The 17,956-nt window shown below is 55.2% G+C and overlaps 1 protein-coding gene across 1 annotated transcript in view; it reads right to left on the reverse strand.

Moving 5' to 3' along the window:
• Positions 1-735: 735 nt before the first annotated feature.
• NHERF2 (NHERF family PDZ scaffold protein 2) overlaps positions 736-17,956 on the reverse strand; it is a 40,917-nt gene continuing 23,696 nt past the window's right edge. The window contains exons 3-7 of the mRNA XM_063342721.1: positions 13,148-13,324; positions 9,541-9,694; positions 6,595-6,638; positions 5,857-5,919; positions 736-2,151 (exon numbers count right to left, since the gene is read on the reverse strand). Of these exons, the coding sequence (XP_063198791.1) occupies positions 1,993-2,151; positions 5,857-5,919; positions 6,595-6,638; positions 9,541-9,694; positions 13,148-13,324 (597 nt within the window). The 3' untranslated portion in view covers positions 736-1,992. The remainder of the gene's footprint in view (positions 2,152-5,856; positions 5,920-6,594; positions 6,639-9,540; positions 9,695-13,147; positions 13,325-17,956) is intronic.

Consider the following 17,956-nt stretch of genomic DNA (forward strand, 5'->3'; position numbering starts at 1 on the left):
ACCGTTTCCTCTCCAGAGTCATCATTTTTCAACCTGTTCAGCCCATCAACATTCCTAAAAGATAACTTTCGTCAAAGAGAACTCATCTCCTTCACCCCTGAGGCTTCCCATGCTCTCCTGCAAGCCAGCTAACAGCCACGGGCATCACCTGCTCCCTGGGGTGAAGCCAAATGTCCTGGTCCCTGTTGCTGAGGTCCCCTGCCCTGCACCAACCCACCACTGTGCTGAGCCCCGACCTGCTGCTGAGGAGAGCAGTAAATGTTATAAGGCACCTTTTAGCTCAATACTTAGGAAATACACCCAGACCCGTTACGGTATCCGCAGCTCACTGGGCAAAAATCACCACCTGTTTTTAAAATGGTCCATCGACGTCCCAGTGATTGCTGCCATTCGCTTTTAGCTGGGGAAAGGGGGTTTGTACTCGACTGTCCTGTTGTGCCCAGTCCCTTCCCGCTGCTGCCTTGGCATTTGAGCTGAAATACTGGGCAGCCACCGTGGCTGGGCCTGGGGGGCTGCTGGAGGGCAGGAGGGACGGGGACAGCCCCGTCACCGCCGGTACCCTGCCCTGGTGAAACACCTCTGTCTGTAACCTCTGAGAGCACACTAGTTCAGCTTAGTCATCTTCCCCCGTTTACAGCCAAAGGCAAGTAATAAAGACCTCAAAGGGGCTTAATTTGTGACATTTTAAAGATATATTTTTGAGGCTCTAATACCAAGAGCAGGGTTTTTTTAGAGGAGCCCACAGAAAGCCAAAGCGAGTGCCCGCTCCATCACGCCGCTGCTTGCTTCGTAGCCAGCCCCACGGAGACCCCACGGCTTCGGAGGACGCCCTCCCGATGGCGAGACAGACTCAGTTATGCTCAGGGGCTGGAGGCATCATGTGCCAGCCCAGAAGTAACAAACCAGGTGGGACCCAGACCCTGCTCCAGAACCCAGCACCCAGCCACGGCTGAGCCCCGCTCCCCCAGCGCCAAGCCCCCAGCTGGAGATAGATCCCTGCTGGAAACAGAAGCTGGGATGTGCTCACTTCCAAGTCCATCCAAAGAGGTTTTGTAGCATCTTGTGGCTCTTGTCTTCTTGCAAGGCTGCCGGGGCCGGGCCAGCAGCATGGCTCCTCGCACCATGGGGCAGGACTGGCCCCGCTCCCTGCCTTCCCCGGCTGCATCGACGGCTGCAAATGGTGAGGGCTGCGGCATTTGGGCTGTTGGGTTTGGGTTTTGTTTTTAAATCCTGCCCTCTCCCCTCTGCAGAGCTGTCGGGGACGAAAACGGGGCTTTTATTGCCAGGGCAGAAGTCACTGGTGGAGAGGGACGTTCCTAAACTAACTGGAAACATATGGGGCTTCATTAAAAAAAAGAAAACCCAAAAACAAAAACAACAAACCAAACTACTTCGTTTCAATAGCAAAGCCAACAAGAGCGATTTACAGCCACTGTCCTGTTTTCCCATCGTGTGAGTAGTTAACGCTGCAGACGGGGTGCCGGGGAGGGGGTGCCAGGTACACCCCACCCTGCAGACCCCCACCACGGCGGGGGGCGACGAGGCCGTCAGACATTTGCACAGGGGCACAGAGCATCCCATGGGGCTCAGTCTGGGACACCCGCAAAACCAAAACAAGCACCCCATTAAAAAAAAAAAAAAAAGTAATAGAAGCCTAAATGATGCAGGTAAGAAACAAGAGTTAAACTCTTCCAGTCTTTTCTCATAGGAACGGGGGATGGTGGGCAGCCAGAGCCGGGCTGAAGAGCAAGCAAGAAAAGGAGCTTTGGTCACATTTGTCGTATGAGAATCGCTGGTGAGTAACAATAATAATAATAATAATAATAAAAAATAAAAAAAAAGGACTTTAAAATACGCCTTGTAAAAGCAACCAGTGAAGAGCAGAGCACAAAGCATCTCACATGGACACTGAAGGACAGGGCGTAGGCACCTCAGAAACGTCCGAGCTGGGGCAGGGGCAGGAGAACGGCGGACGGCAGCCACCAGCAAGGCTCAGAAATTGCTGAAAATCTCTCGCTTCTTGTTCCAGTCCATCTGCGGAGCTCTCTTCTTCACCCGCTTGGCCCGCACCTTCTCCTTGGCCTCGGCAGCCGTTGGGCTCAGGCTCAGCCCGCTCTCCTCAAACGGGTCTTTCTTCTCCGCGTCTCCATCCTGCGTGGAGGAGGGAGAAAAGATGTCAGCCCTTGGCAGCATCCCCCGCAGCGCCGCGAGCACGGCCATGGTGTCCTGCAGCGTTTCACCCTGCACGGCCCTGGGAGAGGCGTTTCCTCCAGCCTGCACGATAAGCAAATGCGCAGGGGTGGCTTTTTTTGGAGCAGAAGGTCAAAGTCCCACCCCCGTGCCGTGTCTGTGGTTCCACTGGCAGCGGCAGCATCCGTGTGGCCACGAAGTTAATTACTACATTGCGTTTTGTGGTTGGTTCCCCCCCCCCGCCTGAAGAATGTGTGGCTGCCACGGCTGGAAGTGGAAAAGCAGAAATACAGAAGCTGCTGCCAGAGGGAAAACAAGCTGCTCCGCTTGTCTGCTGGGAAAATGAAAAATAAGCCCCTGGTGAAGGCAAAAAGCAGGGATGAGGGAACAAGCGGGGTGAGCCTCGGGGCTCGCAGGGAGGGGTTGTGGCAAGGGGTCCCCTGTGTTCGCCCACCCGAGCACCCGTTTGCTCCAAGAGCAGCCACGGCTGACCGAGGCGGGGATGGGGCTGCGTGGGAGGACGGCAGATCCTGCCTGTGTGCCCGGCTGGCCATGCCCCGCACGGCCACCGTCACGCGCCAGTCAAGGCAGTATTTGCTTTGGGAATTGTATAGGGGAAAAAAAAAAACCAAAAAACAAACGCATCTTTCCATCTGCTTAAAAGAAGTACTTTTATAATAAGAAAATTAACTTTCTTTTCTAAAGTAACTGACACCGCAGCAACGTGTCCTCAAGCCGGGAGCCCCAGGTGCCCCCTCCACTAGCCCTGACCCTCTTGTTCCTGCAGTAGGTGAAGGATGGCCACCACGTCCTCAGGGTACAATTAACATCCTGGTCAAAATGCTTTCATTCCATTGCATCCCTGCTGGGGATGGACCCAGCACCGGGTCTCCCGGGCCCCTCAAACCCCACAGGTCTGAGAAGCATCGTCCCTGGCAGGACTTGGTTCACCAGAGCTGGTTTTAGGAGGCAGCACACTCCACAGCAGGTGCAATCTAAAGCTTCGGCTTCATGGATCACATCTATCCTGAGGCTTTGCCAGGTCTCAGTGCCAGGCAGGATGGAGGTGCCCGAGGAGACCAGTTCGGGGAGAAGCGGCTGCACCCTGGAGCTGCGCAGCCGTGCTCAGCAAGCACCACGCTTGCGTCAATAGTGGACAAACATACAGAATCAAGACCTTCGGTTCTAAGGAAACACTTTAAAGCCTGCCTACTCACACTGCTGCCCTACCACACAGGCGAAACTCCCAAATAATGATTTCACAAACCCTGCTGATAACCATGGGCAGGTCTTCCACCAGCGCTGCAAGATAATGGCTCCAGCTTTGCTTACGAACGCAAACTGAACGGGGCGGTGGCCTGAATGAGCTCGTCAGGCTACGAGCTGGGGGGCAGAGCCACAGGCAACCCCCCACCGCTCCTCAGGGACTCCGGTTTCTACTACAGAGGTGGGACAGCAATCTCTGAAACAGCCCAAAGGTGACAAGTGTAGGGTCCTGCACCTGGGGAGGAAGAATGTCAGGCACCAGTATAGGTTAGGGGTGGACCTGCTGGAAAGCAGCTCTGAAGAAAAGGATCTGGGGGTCTTGGTAGACGGTAAATTATCCATGAGCAAGCCATGTGCCCTTGTCGCCAAGAAGGCCAACGGAATTCTGGGCTGCATAGGGAAGAGTGTGGCCAGCAGGTCAAGGGAGGTCATTCTCCCGCTCTGCCCTGCACTGGTGAGGCCACAACTGGAATACTGTGTCCAGCTCTGGGCTCCCCAGTTCAAGAGAGACGGGGAACTACTGGAGAGAGTCCAGTGTAGGGCAACTAAGATGACTGAGGGATTGGAGCATCTCCCTTATGAGGAAAGGCTGAGAGAGCTGGGACTCTTCAGCCTGGAGAAGAGAAGGCTGAGGGGAGACCTTATTAATGTTTACAAGTACCTAAAGGGTGGGTTTAAGGAGGATGGAGCCAGACTCTTTTCAGTGGTTCCCAGTAACAGGACGAGGGGTAACAGGCACAAGCTGGAACATAGGAAGTTCCGAACAAATATGAGAAAGAACTTCTTTACGGTGAGGGTGACCGAGCACTGGAACAGGCTGCCCAGGGAGGTTGGGGAGTCCCCTTCTCTGGAGACTTTCAAGACTCAAGACCCGCCTGGATGCAGTCCCGAGTAATGTGCTCTGGGCAATCCTGCTTTAGCAGGGGAGTTGGACTAGATGATCTCTAGAGGTCCCTCCCAGCTCTGAAAAATTCCGGGTTGACTCCATGGGAGGAACCGCAATGTTCAGGCAGCAGGACACTGCCCGGTTTTCCAAAGGCAGCAGCCATTGGATCGGGATATGTATTATTTAATGGTCAGAGAGAAACGGAGGTGCCAGACTGCAGGCGTTTGGCCACAGCTCTCGGACGCAGCTGGCGCTCGAGATGTTTTAGAGGCTCTGGGTGCGCAGCGGAGGCTGCGTGAGCACTTGCTGCCATCAGACTCCCACTCCCAGCCGTCTCGGGACAGGGGACAGCACAAGCACTGACAACCAGCTGGGAGCCCACAGAGCACCTGCGCGGACGCATTCCTCTATTTGTAGCAGAGCCTCATGCTAAAGATAATTTTTTGAGCACTTTAGAAATCCCCTACTTATTATTTTAAGAAAAAGATAATACTGGCTATATTAACAACACCGAGATAATACCAATCCATGCGTTGGTGTTTACTTTTGGTGGCCGATTCACCTTGCACAGCGAGGTCCGCCTCTGCTCTGGCCCTTTGCTGCCAGGCTGCACCAGAGAAACAGCCCCAGCCCCGCGGGTCACCAAATCCACGCTCCTCCCATCTCGAGCATCTGCTATAAACGCTCTGATAAATTCACTGTGCTCCAAGCTAAAAGCAATCTGGCTTGTTTTTTTTTTTTCTTTCAAATTTTAGCCTGCCTTGTTCCTGTTAGCAGCACTTGCACCTCGCAGCTCTGCTCCTCCTGCCCTCCCGGCTTCCCAGCCTCGCAGCTCCTCAGTATAATTACACTTAAGATCCAAAACTCCTGTAGACATCCTTTCATCTTACACCTCCTTTCAAATTATTCAAGTCACTGCCCAACGAGGCACCAATTAACTTGCTGCCGTTACTCCTTGACGTTCTCCTCTGCTCGGTTTGGGGCAGTGCCATCTCCCTGAGGTCACAATGCCCGAAGGGACGAGCACGCGTGAGTCCTCTCAGAGCCAGGATGGAGCACGCCATCTGCACCCTCACAAAACTCGTCCATTAATAGGGGACACCTGTTGCTGATGGCAGAGGCCACACGACCCCCATGAGTTTTTCTGTCCCCTGGACAAAGAGGAGAAAGAACACCGCTGTGACAGCGGCTCATGCTGCCACCGCACGCGTCACCCTGAGGGTCCCAAGCCCTCGACCAGCCAGCTGAAGGAATTATTGATCCATCCCAGCAACGTGGCCACCTCCACGCTGGAACCAGCAGCTGCTGACAGCTCCAGCTCCATTTCGTGCACATACCCAGTGCAAGGAATGGATGGAAACTCTGGATTTCGCTTGCTGGACGGATACAAGCGTACCCAAGTCCACGAGACAAAACTGAAAATGCAGTGGAAAGCATAGTTACACAGTATCGTAAGGCAAGTGTGTACCTATAATAGTATGTAAAAGGGGGGGTTGGATATTTGGGGCTTTTACCTCCGATTCCTTCCCAGGACTTTGAAGGTCACTGTGAGATGAAGATGTGGATCCTCCATTCAGCTGGTGGAAATTAAAACGTTAGTCCAGTTTGCCCAAAGACAGAATTAGAAAGAAAATAAAAAGCTAGGCAGAAAAATGCTCCAGCCCGGTGGGGACAGACATCCCAGTCACCCTACCAGGCTGAGAGCAACGCCTGGCTTGTGCAGGGACGGGAACAGAGCCCGGAGGGGAGGGTCCTGCCGAAGGGACCCTGCACGCACATGTGTACACACACACACACTCTTGTGTGCACACCCGGGAGCTCCCTGGGATTTGCTCCCTGCTCTCCCGCATCCCCCGCGCCGGGCAGAGCGTGGTCCCCATCCTGCCAGCACTGGGCAACCGCACACCTCGTCCCTCTGTCACCGGGATCACTGAGTAAAACAGGGCTGAAACCAGCCTTGTTCAACGCCTAAATTAAAGCTGCAGCAGGAAGCAATTAAAATCAGCCCGCAGCAGTTAAGCAGAGCTAAACGAGCCCTGGGGACATTATGAGCATCCCTCTCTGCTCTGCAGGCTGGCAAGTCAACCCGACAGGCTCAGTGTCACAGGTGGGAGCCAAGGAAAACCGGCTTGCCAGGAGCCTGGCCTCTCACCCCTGGTCCCTCTTGGTCACTCCAACATGTTCCCCTAAACTGAGCTAACCCGGGATGCTGCCCAGCCCCCCCGGCCATCCTCAAGCAGGCAAGTACTCACCTGAGTCTGTGCGGATCCATTTGTCATGGGCTGAGGTACCACACCTAGAGACCACATAAAGAAAATACGCAGTAAATACACTCAGCTGGGATTGTTGGCCTCAGGTCCCAGGCAAGCAGTCCTCGGCATCGCCCACCTGGCCATCCCAAGCCTGTTTGCTCCCTTGCCCACCCCACCAGCTCAGCGTGTCTTGTCTCTTGACTTTGTCCTGTGCTGCTTCTGAGCCCACACAAAAGCCTGTCCATCCCCCTTGTGCCCTTTGTGAACCAAATTCTTTCCAGTTCCTCCATCTTCATAGAATCATAAAATAGTCTGGGTTGGAAGGGACCTTTAAAGGCCATCTAGTCCAACCCCCCTGCAATGAGCAGGGACATCTCCAACTAGATCAGGTTGCTCAGAGCCCCGTCCAGCCTGACCTGGAATGTTTCCAGGGATGGGGCATCTCCCACCTCTCTGGGCAACCCGGGCCAGTGCTTCACCACCCTCACTGTAAAAAATTTCTTCCTTATATCTCGTCTAAATCTACCCTCTTTTAGTTTAAAACTATTACCCCTTGTCCTATTGCAACAGGCCCTGCTAAAAAGTTCATCCTCATCTATCTTATAAGCCCCCTTTAAGCACTGACAGGCCACAACAAGGTCTCCATTTCATTTCACCCTGCTCTCATTAGAAGAAAACACCTTCCAGGAAGGGGACGAAGTAACTTCCTTCTATGAGCGCTAGATTCAGCGCGCTCCCATTTTTTTGACTGTTAAGTAATTAAATCAAAATTTTTTGACTGTTAAGCTGTTTAATCAGAAACCTTAAAAACCAACCCAACGCTCAGTGCCGAAATCAGCATGTTGTTGGCGTCACAACAGCGTGCGGCAAACAACCCGCTCCCCAGATACCACGGCTTTTTTTTTTTTTTTTTCTCACTTCCAACAATTCACACCAACAGTATTCCACACAATGGCAAATTTTATGCAGACAAGCTGCCAGTCACCAAGATCAAGTCATTGCTAAAGGCATTACCATGTCTCATCTGTCCCAGGCTAACAGATGTGTTAATTGTGAGAGGATTAATAACTGAATTATGTCAGGCATGAACGCTACTCGGGGCAAAGTCCTCACTCTGTGCGTGTCTCCAGCAGAAGACAATGATGTGGATGCACATCACTCTGTAACCCAAAATCCAGTGAAGCAAGAGCGGCGGCACGGTGCCAAAGGCGGCTGGCAACTGCAGAAACCCAGGGCAGTTAGTTGCACAGCTCCAAAGCCATCGCCTCCCTGCACCCCGTACGGATACAGCTGGGATCTCCAAAGGGTCGATTTGGGGGCTGCATCAGTGTGAGCTGCAGGGATTCCTAACACAAATCACGGCATCTTTGCCTTTAAAAAAAACAAACTCAAGTCATCATTTTGAGAGCACGCTGGTGCAAAAGCCTCAGTTATGGTGTTGGGATCCTTGAGTACTGTGTCATACAGACTCGTGTTTACAGTATGGTAAGATCTGAGCAACGGTCATCAGAAGAAAGGCAGCTCACAGCAGAAATGATGCTAAAATTATTTACGTGAGAAGCAAGCTTCAAATCACAAGCAACATTAAAGTGGAACTGCGCTTAAAAAGTAATTTCAAAATTTGGCACGTCTGGAAATATTTTTGTATTTCCTTAATTCTGAAAGGTGCTCTTAAATAGCTCTTAAAATACACTCATTGGCTAAAACGCTGAGGTGCTTAGGATCAGCGGTAAGACATGGAAATTGTCAGCTTGAGGTCAAAGCAGTTTGATTAAAGAGTGCAATTATTATTTCCTCTTATCCTGCAAACAACAGAATTAACCAGAGCACTTTGTCACGTACTGCCCTGTCACCGGCCAGGCAGACCCCATTCTTGATCTCTTGATCGCTGACGAACGCATCGAGACGGCCGCGAGGGCTGCAGAGCCAAGGCAGGGGCTCGAGCACCCCCCACCCCCGCACCCCCCCCCGGTGTGGCGGTGGCCCTGGCTCTGTCCCCACCCCGGGGAACAAGGGCTCCTTTATCGCTCCTGCCAGCAGACTGCTCTCGCCCCAGCTCCTCCTCGAACCGATGCCCAGCATCTGACACCACTTTCGCCCCGTGCGCTTCTCTGCATTGTTCGACCCGTTTCTTTGGACAAAATCTCCCCATTGAGCATCCCAGGGAGCCAGGGTGCGGATCAGATAAGGAAGAGCTGTATTGGGAAACAGAGCTCCCCATTCAGCCGGGGAGGGGCAGGAGGGGCCGGGGAGCCTCCCGCTCCCTCCCCATCCCGGAGCCGCAGCACAACAGGTTGGGGAGCGGACGGGCAGCTTTCTCTGCCAGGTTTCAACAGCAAGGAAAGCATTTCCTGCAACAGCCACCCCTGTGATCGCCCCAGCGTGAAACCCTTCCCTCTGCGTGCACACGGTGTTTGCTTTGGTGTTTCTCGAGGCACCCTCGGGCTCCTTCGCTGGAGCAAAGGGCGGCGGGGGATTTACTGCCCTTTCTCTCCCGAGACCCCAGCTCAGCACCCCGGGCGGACCGCTCTGCTCCCCCCGACCCCGCGGGGCCACCCCGTCTCCCAGGGTGCGGGTGCTGCAGCCGAAACGGAGGGGCTGGAGGAACTGCCATCGGGAGAGGCTTCCCAGCCCCAACCAGATGGACCGGTCCCATCAGAGCATCCCTCACCGGGCACCCAGCTCCCCCCAAATCCCGCTACGCTTTACCTCAGTCACTTTATGGCAGCAAGTTCCTAAGTTAATTATTCACCGTGTAAAAATAAATGTTTTATGGCTAGAATAGGGAGCATTCTCACTATTTATAAATAGCTGGGTGGTGCTCAGGAAACTACAGAGGGATGAGACAGAAGGGAAACATGACTCTCCCTCACTTCTGAAATCCCACCCACGACACAGGGAGCCACAGGAACGGCGTAGAGTCACCCAGGGAAAGCAAGGTCTCACCTTTAGTGTGCTCCTCCGTGGGGGTCACCCCCAGCTTCTTGAAGTAATCATCTGTTTCAGGGTCCACCACCAGGAGCCTGGCTTCGTTCTCCCTGGACTTAATGTGGGACACCACCTCTGAGTGCCGCAGGCCTTCCACGTTTATGCCATTCACCTGCAAAGTGACAGCATCAGAACCTAAATCTGTGCCCCCCACGGCAGAGACGCTGCTCACAGACCCCTGGAGCAGACTTCTCATCCCCTGAGTCATGGGATTTTCCTTTTATTAGTTTCCGTTGGGATGACAGGAAGGCTACAGGCTTGTTCCTTTGCCCTCTCAAGCCAGCCATGGCCTCCTACCACCCTGCCACCTACCTGGTGCCTCTGCCAGAGCATCCTTCATGTTACTGCACACCTCTGCCGCTGCCTGCATCCCAAACACATCCATCAGGAACCATGGACCCCAGACTCCACCATCGCCTCACCCACCCAGATCCTGCCAAAACGCTCTGGTTGCCCTCTTTAGTGATTTCAAAGCCAGCCTTCACCTTGGATGTGCCCCAGGGATCTCAGGCTCCCTACGGGCTGCAACCATGTGCACGGGCAGCAGGCTGGGTGCCACTGGTGTGTCCAGCTCCCCGGCCCTGCCCAGCTGTCTGTGGCATCACCACACCATCGTTCGTCCCTCCCTGACAGAAAAAACACGTGTATTTCCCATGTCCCCGGCAGGCGAGTCTCTGTGCCTGCTGCACAGATTCATTTCTCCCTTCCCTGCGTGCGAGCCGGGACCTACCAGGGAACGTGATCCTCTGCTCCCGGTTGTTCCCCACAGTGAGGGGACAATTGTGATTTCAAGGCATTGTTTGCGGTGGGGAATGAATCACCCTTTGTCCTGCAGGGGAAGGTCTCCGCGCCGCCCAGCCCCTCGCGGCTGGACCCGCTTTTGTTTGATAAACTCTTTTCACTGCTCCAGCCCGTCTCCAGCAAAGCTCAACCCACCCTTCGCCGCCCATCCTGCCTTTGGCATCTGAAGGCGCCTGCCCACCAGAGCGATGGGCTAATTCAGCTTGGATGGAGAAGGGGAGAGACCGCTGGTGGGATAGAGATCACCAGGAACGGAGTAACCTCCTCCTTTTAAAAAATAGCTACTCCATTACTACAGCTTTCTAGTCTGGTCTAGTGGGAGGTGTCCTCGCCCATGGCAGGGAGGTTGGAACTAGATGATCTTTAAGGTCCCTTCCAACCCGAACCATTCTATGATTCTATGTTCTATAAATCAAAGACTTCAGAAATCTGTCCAGCCTTTGTTAGGAGAAGCGGACATAACATTACAACTGCACGCTTTGGATGCACATGCCTGCTCTCCTGCGGGGCCGTCAGGAGAGCAGGTATCACCACCATCGACACGTTTTTATTCCTCCTCTGCCTGCAGGCGGACAGCTGCCTTCTCCCATGCTGGACCCCGAAACACACCGATGCCAGAGCCGGGGACTGAGCCCAGGAGTGGGGTAACCCCATCCCAGCAGCCCCCCAGGGAGCTGAGTTACGCCGGCACGGCATTGCCCCAGCATCAGCAGAACGTGGCAGCCCGTCCCAGGGAAGCAGGACAGTGGATGAGCCTGGTCCTGGCCCAGCCATGGTCCCTCTCGTTGCAAAGTCATGGCTGCATCGCAGCAGCGACAGGCAGACACCACCCCTGGGTCGTGCCCAGGCTGTCGGGGGGCTGGAGACCCTCCTTTGGAGGTCCTTTGGGGTCTCCAGGCCCCCGACAGCCTGGACACGACCCAGAGGCGGCAGTTGCCCATTCCCACTGGGAAGGGACAAGGCAGGCGAACGCTGCAGAGCCTGAGCTGGGCAGGCTCCAAACTTCGGGTTCCCCTTTGCGTTTCGGATGCCTGAACACAACCCCGGGACAGAAGCAGGTCCTGAGGGCCAGGATATGGCTGCAAGGGCTGGGATGAAAAGGGACACACACATTCTCCCCCCACCCCCCGCCTCCCCCAGCCCTTCCCAGGCTTTGCATCTCACTGGCTACCGCAGCTGCCGGCTTGGGACCCCTCTCTGTCCCCAGCAGTGTCCCCCAGGGGAAAGGTCACCCCAATTTGCACCCGATGCTCACCCCTGGTTGAGCTCGGCAAGGCTGTGCGGGGCTGCTCTCCCCCCACCCCAGCACCCCCAGCCCACCCAGGGCAGCAGGGCTGGGGGGCATCAAATATTTATCGAAGCCCCAAAGAGCAGGTACGGAGGGGATCAGGTTTCCAAGCTCGCTAGCTCACCCCTTACCGCTTTGTGTGCGCCAGGCACTCCGCCAAGCACCGATAAATAAATAACACAACCCCTCGCCGTGACACCGCGCTGCCGCCGGCACCCTGCTCCCGGCCCCACACTGCTCCCGGCATTAAACTTTCAGGGGCCAGGGGACAATAATTCACGGGGCTAGAAAGCAGGCGAGCGCTTTGGTTTTAGTTATTTCTCCGACTCGCCCAGCTCTGCAGGTTGAGAGTGTTTTCTTCCAGGGAATGCAAACCCCATTCCCGCTCTGAGCCGGCAGCGAGGGCCACGGCTTGGTCCCCACGGGAGGGTTTTGGGGTTCATCCTCCTGGGGAAGGGCCACGCATCCGCCCCTGAGCGGGGGACATCCAGGTCCTCCCATGGTGCGGAAGGCAAAGAGGTGATGGCCGCCGTGCCTGGGACACCAGCTGCCGGATCAAGCCCTGCCTGTCCCTCTTCCTGCTCAAGCCCTGCCCAGAGCCCAGGCAGCTCTGGATGGGGGAACCTCATTCTTCAGGAAAAACATAAGATGCGATTCCATCAAAACTTGCGTTGTCCAGTACTCGGTAACCAGGAAGCTGCTTCCAAGAGCAGTTTCTCCCCATCTTTCACCATTTTGCATCTTAAAATCTCTGCAAAGGTTTTTTCCCCTCTTTTTACAAACGCCTGCCTGGCAGGCATCAGCTCAGATAGGCAGCACCAATGTGTCCCTACGCCCGCAGCAGGACGTCAGACTGGAGTGTGGCTGGGTGGGAGGCCACCCTGTCCCCTGCACTGGTGGTGGGACGGGTCACACGTGTCCCCACACCCCTTTTGCTGCAGTTCCAGCTCCAGCACCAAGTGGCATCAGGCAATGCCACTGAGCATGCGACTCGCTGTGCTGCAGGGGGGAGATGGGAACCCACCAAGCACCCCATCTGTCCACAGGATCCCGCTGCCACCCCCGAGCCACCTGGATGGGCTCAGGGGCGCAGTTCACCTGCTCCGACCCTCCGCTGTGCCAGCCGGAGTCAGCAGCACCGTCTAGATCTCAGCGCTCGCAAGTGCCCGCTTTGAATGAGCTGCCAAAGGACCACAAAGCCACTGCCCAAGCACCCACATGGGTCTTACAGCTCTGTATTACGGAGGAATACAGGGGGGATGTGACGGAAAAGGTCACAAGATGGGGGTTTGTTTCAGCTTCAGGCTTCCCAAGGGTCCCATCACTTCTGCTGTCCCTCTTCCCACCCGTGAAATGGGGACAGGACCCAGCTGCTCCTGCCAGGCTGGGCAGGATCGAACACCCCTGCATGGCATGTGCCGAGGAAACCCCCAGAGGCTCCCCAGGAAAGGAGATGCCGAGCCCCCACGCTGTTACCTCCACCAGCCGGTCCTGGGGCCGCAGCCCCGCTCTGGAGGCCGGTGAGTCGGGGTCGACCGAGCGGATGAACTGCCCCGGCCGGGACTTCTCGCTGTGCAGGTTGAAGCCGTAGCCATTGGGACCTTTCTTCAGGTGGCAGAGACGTGGGCACAGCTCCTTCTGTCCGTTTAAATCCTGATTAACAGAGGAGGGGTTGGGGGGGGGAGACAAAAGATTTAATTTATAGGTCTAGTTTTGCTCTAAAGTAGATGCAATCATAAATAAAGCTACCAAGGAAGCACCGTATCTGCACCCCGTCCTCCCGTTACCCTGAACGGGGACAGCTTAACAAATGAATTTCCTCTCATTGAGTCTATTTTAGAAAATCAATTGTCCGAAACCATTCCAGAAAAATTAAAACAAAACAAAAAATGCATTTCCTTCATCAAAAGCAGCCCAGATAAAGTCCACCCATAAGCCAAGACGCCCCCCGGCAACGGCCGAGCCCCATGGCCACAGCCCCGGGCAGGGAGGAACCGAACCCGAGAGCCCGGGCAAAGCACACAGGCCCACCGAGACACCGCATTAACCTTCGTTATTTATTTAAGGCAGTGCCTTGCTCTCGGTCCCAGTGACACTGGCATCACCTGCAGGTTTGATCACCTCCCAGCAGAGGGGCTTTGGGGACCGGGGTGACGAACCCCACGCCTGATGGCTCCCCGCAGATTGTAAAGGCTGAGCTTGCTGTAGGATGAACAGTACAGGAGCACGCGAAGAGGTTAGCGCCTTCCCCCCATCCCATGGAAAACACTTTACGTCTCCTCAGGGCAGCTGGGGAGCAACAAACACCAGCTTTTCTCCAGGTCTGCTGGACCCATTACACTCCCTCGGATGCCGTTGCCCCCACCAGCCTCTGCACAGCCCCTTCCAGCCCACACGCTGGGCAGCACCGGCTCACGGCACAGCACCACGTCTCCGGCAAGAACCGCTTTGGAGACAGAGGTTTTCATTTTCATCTGTAGTTTAAGGAAAACACCCCCTGTGGCTGAGTTTTAATCTTTCATTAAAAGAAATGCTGCTCCCCTCCTGCTATCAGACCTTTAATTTTTTTTTTTTTCAGATTGCATTTACGATGAAATCTCTTACAGCCCTTCCTTTCAAATTGAAAGCCCACGCAGCAATTTCCTCCACGTTCCCGTCTTTGCCAAAAGGCACCATGAAACACCAAACCTACACCCCCTCCCTTCCTCGGGCAGCTCTGGGGCTCCTACGTGCCCCATGCGGGCTTCTCGCTGGAACTGCCTGTGCCGGCAGCTCCTTGCACTCGCAGCACCTTGGGGTTATTTCTGCAAAACACCCTCATTATGGCTTAAAAGCTGCTTCCTCTCCAGGAAGGGCTGCGGGAGCTGAGGACAGCCATGGCTGATGCCCAGCAGACCTGGCCTGGCCACCGCTCACATGGAAAACCCCAATGCCCAAGGGGTTCCAGCTGCACATAGACCCTGTACAGCAAGAGCCAAACAAGCCAAAGGACATTTCCCACTGCCACCGTGGAGCCGGACTATCCGCAGGGTCCTTGCGTGCGTCAATGATGACAGGTAATAACTCCATTTGCAATGATACAAGGCGATTTTGGCCACTGCAAGTCACGGTGGGGCAAATACGGAGGGCAGTGAAGAGCTGAATTAATTCACCAGCACTTGCTGATCTCCCGTGGGGACAGCGGTGACCTGCCAATGGCACCCCCGAGGTGAATACCTGATTCCCACAGGAGGGGCACAGCATCCAAGCCGATCACCGGGCGGCTGGGCACTGCCGGCTCTTGCTGCCGGGGCGACCACGGCTAAGTCACTTCAGGGGCTGATCCCACCTCCTTCATCCCCTCAAAGAAGGAAATTCCCAGAGGAGCGCCAGGCAGGGACACGCAGAGCGGTCACCTGCAAGGACTTGCCGTGCTGGGGGATGGCTCTGCTGCCTTTTTCCTTCGGCATGGCCACGGGGTACCGCCCCTCGCTCCATACCTACGGGCACCGCATTAATGCGAACAGCAAAACATGACTAATATTACCCATGCATGTCCCTGTCCCCAGCTGGGCTCCCCACTGGGCAGAGCTCAGGGCCAGAGGATCCCCAGGCGCACGGGGCATCAGCCGTCACCTGCACCGAGCATGGGCACCGTTGGTGACACAAACACACCCATCCGGGGTGACACTGCTGCCGCTGGCAGGGGACAGAGGCCACAGATGATGAGAGATAAACCCAAATAATCCCAGCAAGAAATACCCACTTCATGCCACGGAGAGCACGTGTCCCCATACTGCAAGCCGTGACCATGGCCACCCGGCAAGCAGGGGCTCCGGACACCCCCCAGCACCGACCGCAGGCTCTAATGCAATGGGATGAGACCTGGGGATGGGGTGGGACCTGGGGACGGGGTAAGGGAAGGCAGAGACCCACCGCGATGGCTTCACTGTGGGGGGAATCTCCCCCTTGCCCCGTCCGGCGCTTGCTCCAACCCACGGGCACCCGCCGGCTCAACGGGATGTAAATAAACAATCCCAGCACAGCTCTCCTCAAGCCGCTTATGAAATACTCAAGCTGGTGGGTTGGAAGAGCTCAGGGGATGGCTCTGGCGTGACTGCAGCCTCCATCCCCACACAGCCCTTTTCTTGGGAACACAAATGCAAAAAAAAAAAAAAAAAAGCCACTATTTTCCCCCCCATCACTTATAGCCACATCTCCCCAGGGCGGCTGACCACACCGAACCGCCTCCTCCATTCCCTCTGCAGCTTGCTGCCTCCCACTGAGCTCTTCCAAACACAGTCCCCGCGGGGCTGGCAGCCTGAACCCCCCGCGGGACCCCAGCCCCACCGAACCCCAAGGCGGGGAGGTGACAGCAAAGCCTTCCCCAGGGCTGAGCATCAGCGCTCCCCGCCAAAGCAAGGGGCTGAAGCTGCACCCATCTGCTCCCACGGGTGCGTGGCGACTGCTGCTCTCTGACGGTGAGGCGTGAGACTGGTGCCAGAGTCCTGGGGCAAAAAAGCAGGGGGAATTTTGGCCACGGATGCAATGCACAGGGAAGACAGAAGTGGATCGGGACCCAGGACCAGCTTGACCAGCCCAATCCCAGCACCTGGGAAGAAAAGATGGATGCGAGATGACCAGCCCTTGCTGGACGCCAGGTCAGAGCCGCTCAGGATGCCGCCGCTCCGGGCGCAGGAGGGACACATTGGCCACTCAGATTCCTTGGGGCAGAGCACCAAATGCTTCAAAAAAGCAGTTAAAAATGAGAGCCGCCATCAGCAGCACCCATCGCAGTCTTCGGGGCTTGCTTGGACCAGCTGCAAACTGTAGCTGAACATTCACAGAGATTAAAAAAAAGCACAGAGGGAGCTGCAAGAAAAGCCTTACCAACTGCTCACACGCTGCAGCTGAGCTTGCGGGGCACGTGGATGCTACCAGGACAAGTTCTGGGGGAAAAAAGACCCAGAGATACCTGCCCGGGGAGATGTTCTTGGCATCAACACCTCAGTGGACAGATTGGTTCTTAAAAGGGAAAAAAATCATCAATGCAACATCTAAATCATCGGTGTGACATCAAGACCAACTGGTGCAACGCTCACCGGATCAATAAAACCCAGCTCCTGCCAAAACAGCTCCCAAAGCGCCTCAGCTACCTGCTCAGTAAAATTCAGGACATACTTTAAAAAGTAAGTAAAAGCCACGACCCCGCGCTCGCATCCTCTCCCTCCGCAGATTTAGCACGCCTGTATTTTTCCCATGGCCCCGGAGCAGTTAGTTCACCCTATCTGCAAATATTTCCAGCTTGCCTTGGAGTTCTTCAAAAAGTGAAGAAAACAGGAAATGATTCAACCGGCCAAAGAGGGTCGGATCCGCGCGACCTTAAAGGATGCACAGGGCTTGGCGCAGCTAGGAAAAGGGGGCACGTCTCACAAGCAGAAGGGAACCCATCCGGGATCACCTATTTGGGTTTAAAAAGCACCTTTTTAAACCATTTTCCTCTCGCGTCGTTTTTACAGGGCCAGAGCTCAGGCAGCAATGGGAAAGCACCGAGAAAAATCACCCAAAAATGCCGCGCTGTAGCTGCCGTCCCATCACGGGGATCCCCGGGGCTCAGCAAGCGGCTGCGGGGGGGACACGCCAGCTGGGCCAGACCCTCTGCCGTCGGGGGATCCCCCGGGATCGCCAGTGAAATCAAATTCCTCAACAAATAAACCGCGCAGGGGGAAGCTTCGTCTGCAGGATCCCTTTGGCTGCGAGGGTGGCGAGCGGTGCCATGTCCCACACGGGCTGGGCTCCGCTTTCACCACAAAATCTTGAATTCGAGGGCCTTAACCGAAAGGAATTCAAGACCTTTGTTTTTAGAATAAATAAATAAATAAATAATCCCCATTCAGCATCTGTTCTGAGCAGAAATCCTCCGGCAAAACTGCTTATCCCACCACAGAGATGATCCGGGGCTTTCGCAGGGCTCTTAAACCTCCCGACTAACGCAATCCTCGGCCACTGGAAAAAAAAAAAAAAAAATAGGTCTTAGACCAGAGCTCCGCAAAGCCCCTCTCTGGGATTAAGCAAACACCGACGCTCCCTTCGCTTCACCCAGCCCCGAGTACATGCTCAAACACTTCGCCTTACACGCTCTGTTGACACGGAGCTGCTGCGTCTCTTTGCCAGCTCTGCTATTTATTTTTCTTTTCGAGCGGTGCCAGCGTTTCCCTGGTTGTGTTCTGGGAAGATATTTCCTAAGCTCCTGGGGGGATTTTGCCTTTGTGAAACCCAAGCCCTGCGACAAAGCGTTCCCTGTAA

The sequence above is a fragment of the Chroicocephalus ridibundus genome, chromosome 8 (assembly GCF_963924245.1).
Source record: "Chroicocephalus ridibundus chromosome 8, bChrRid1.1, whole genome shotgun sequence".
NCBI lineage: Eukaryota > Metazoa > Chordata > Aves > Charadriiformes > Laridae > Chroicocephalus > Chroicocephalus ridibundus.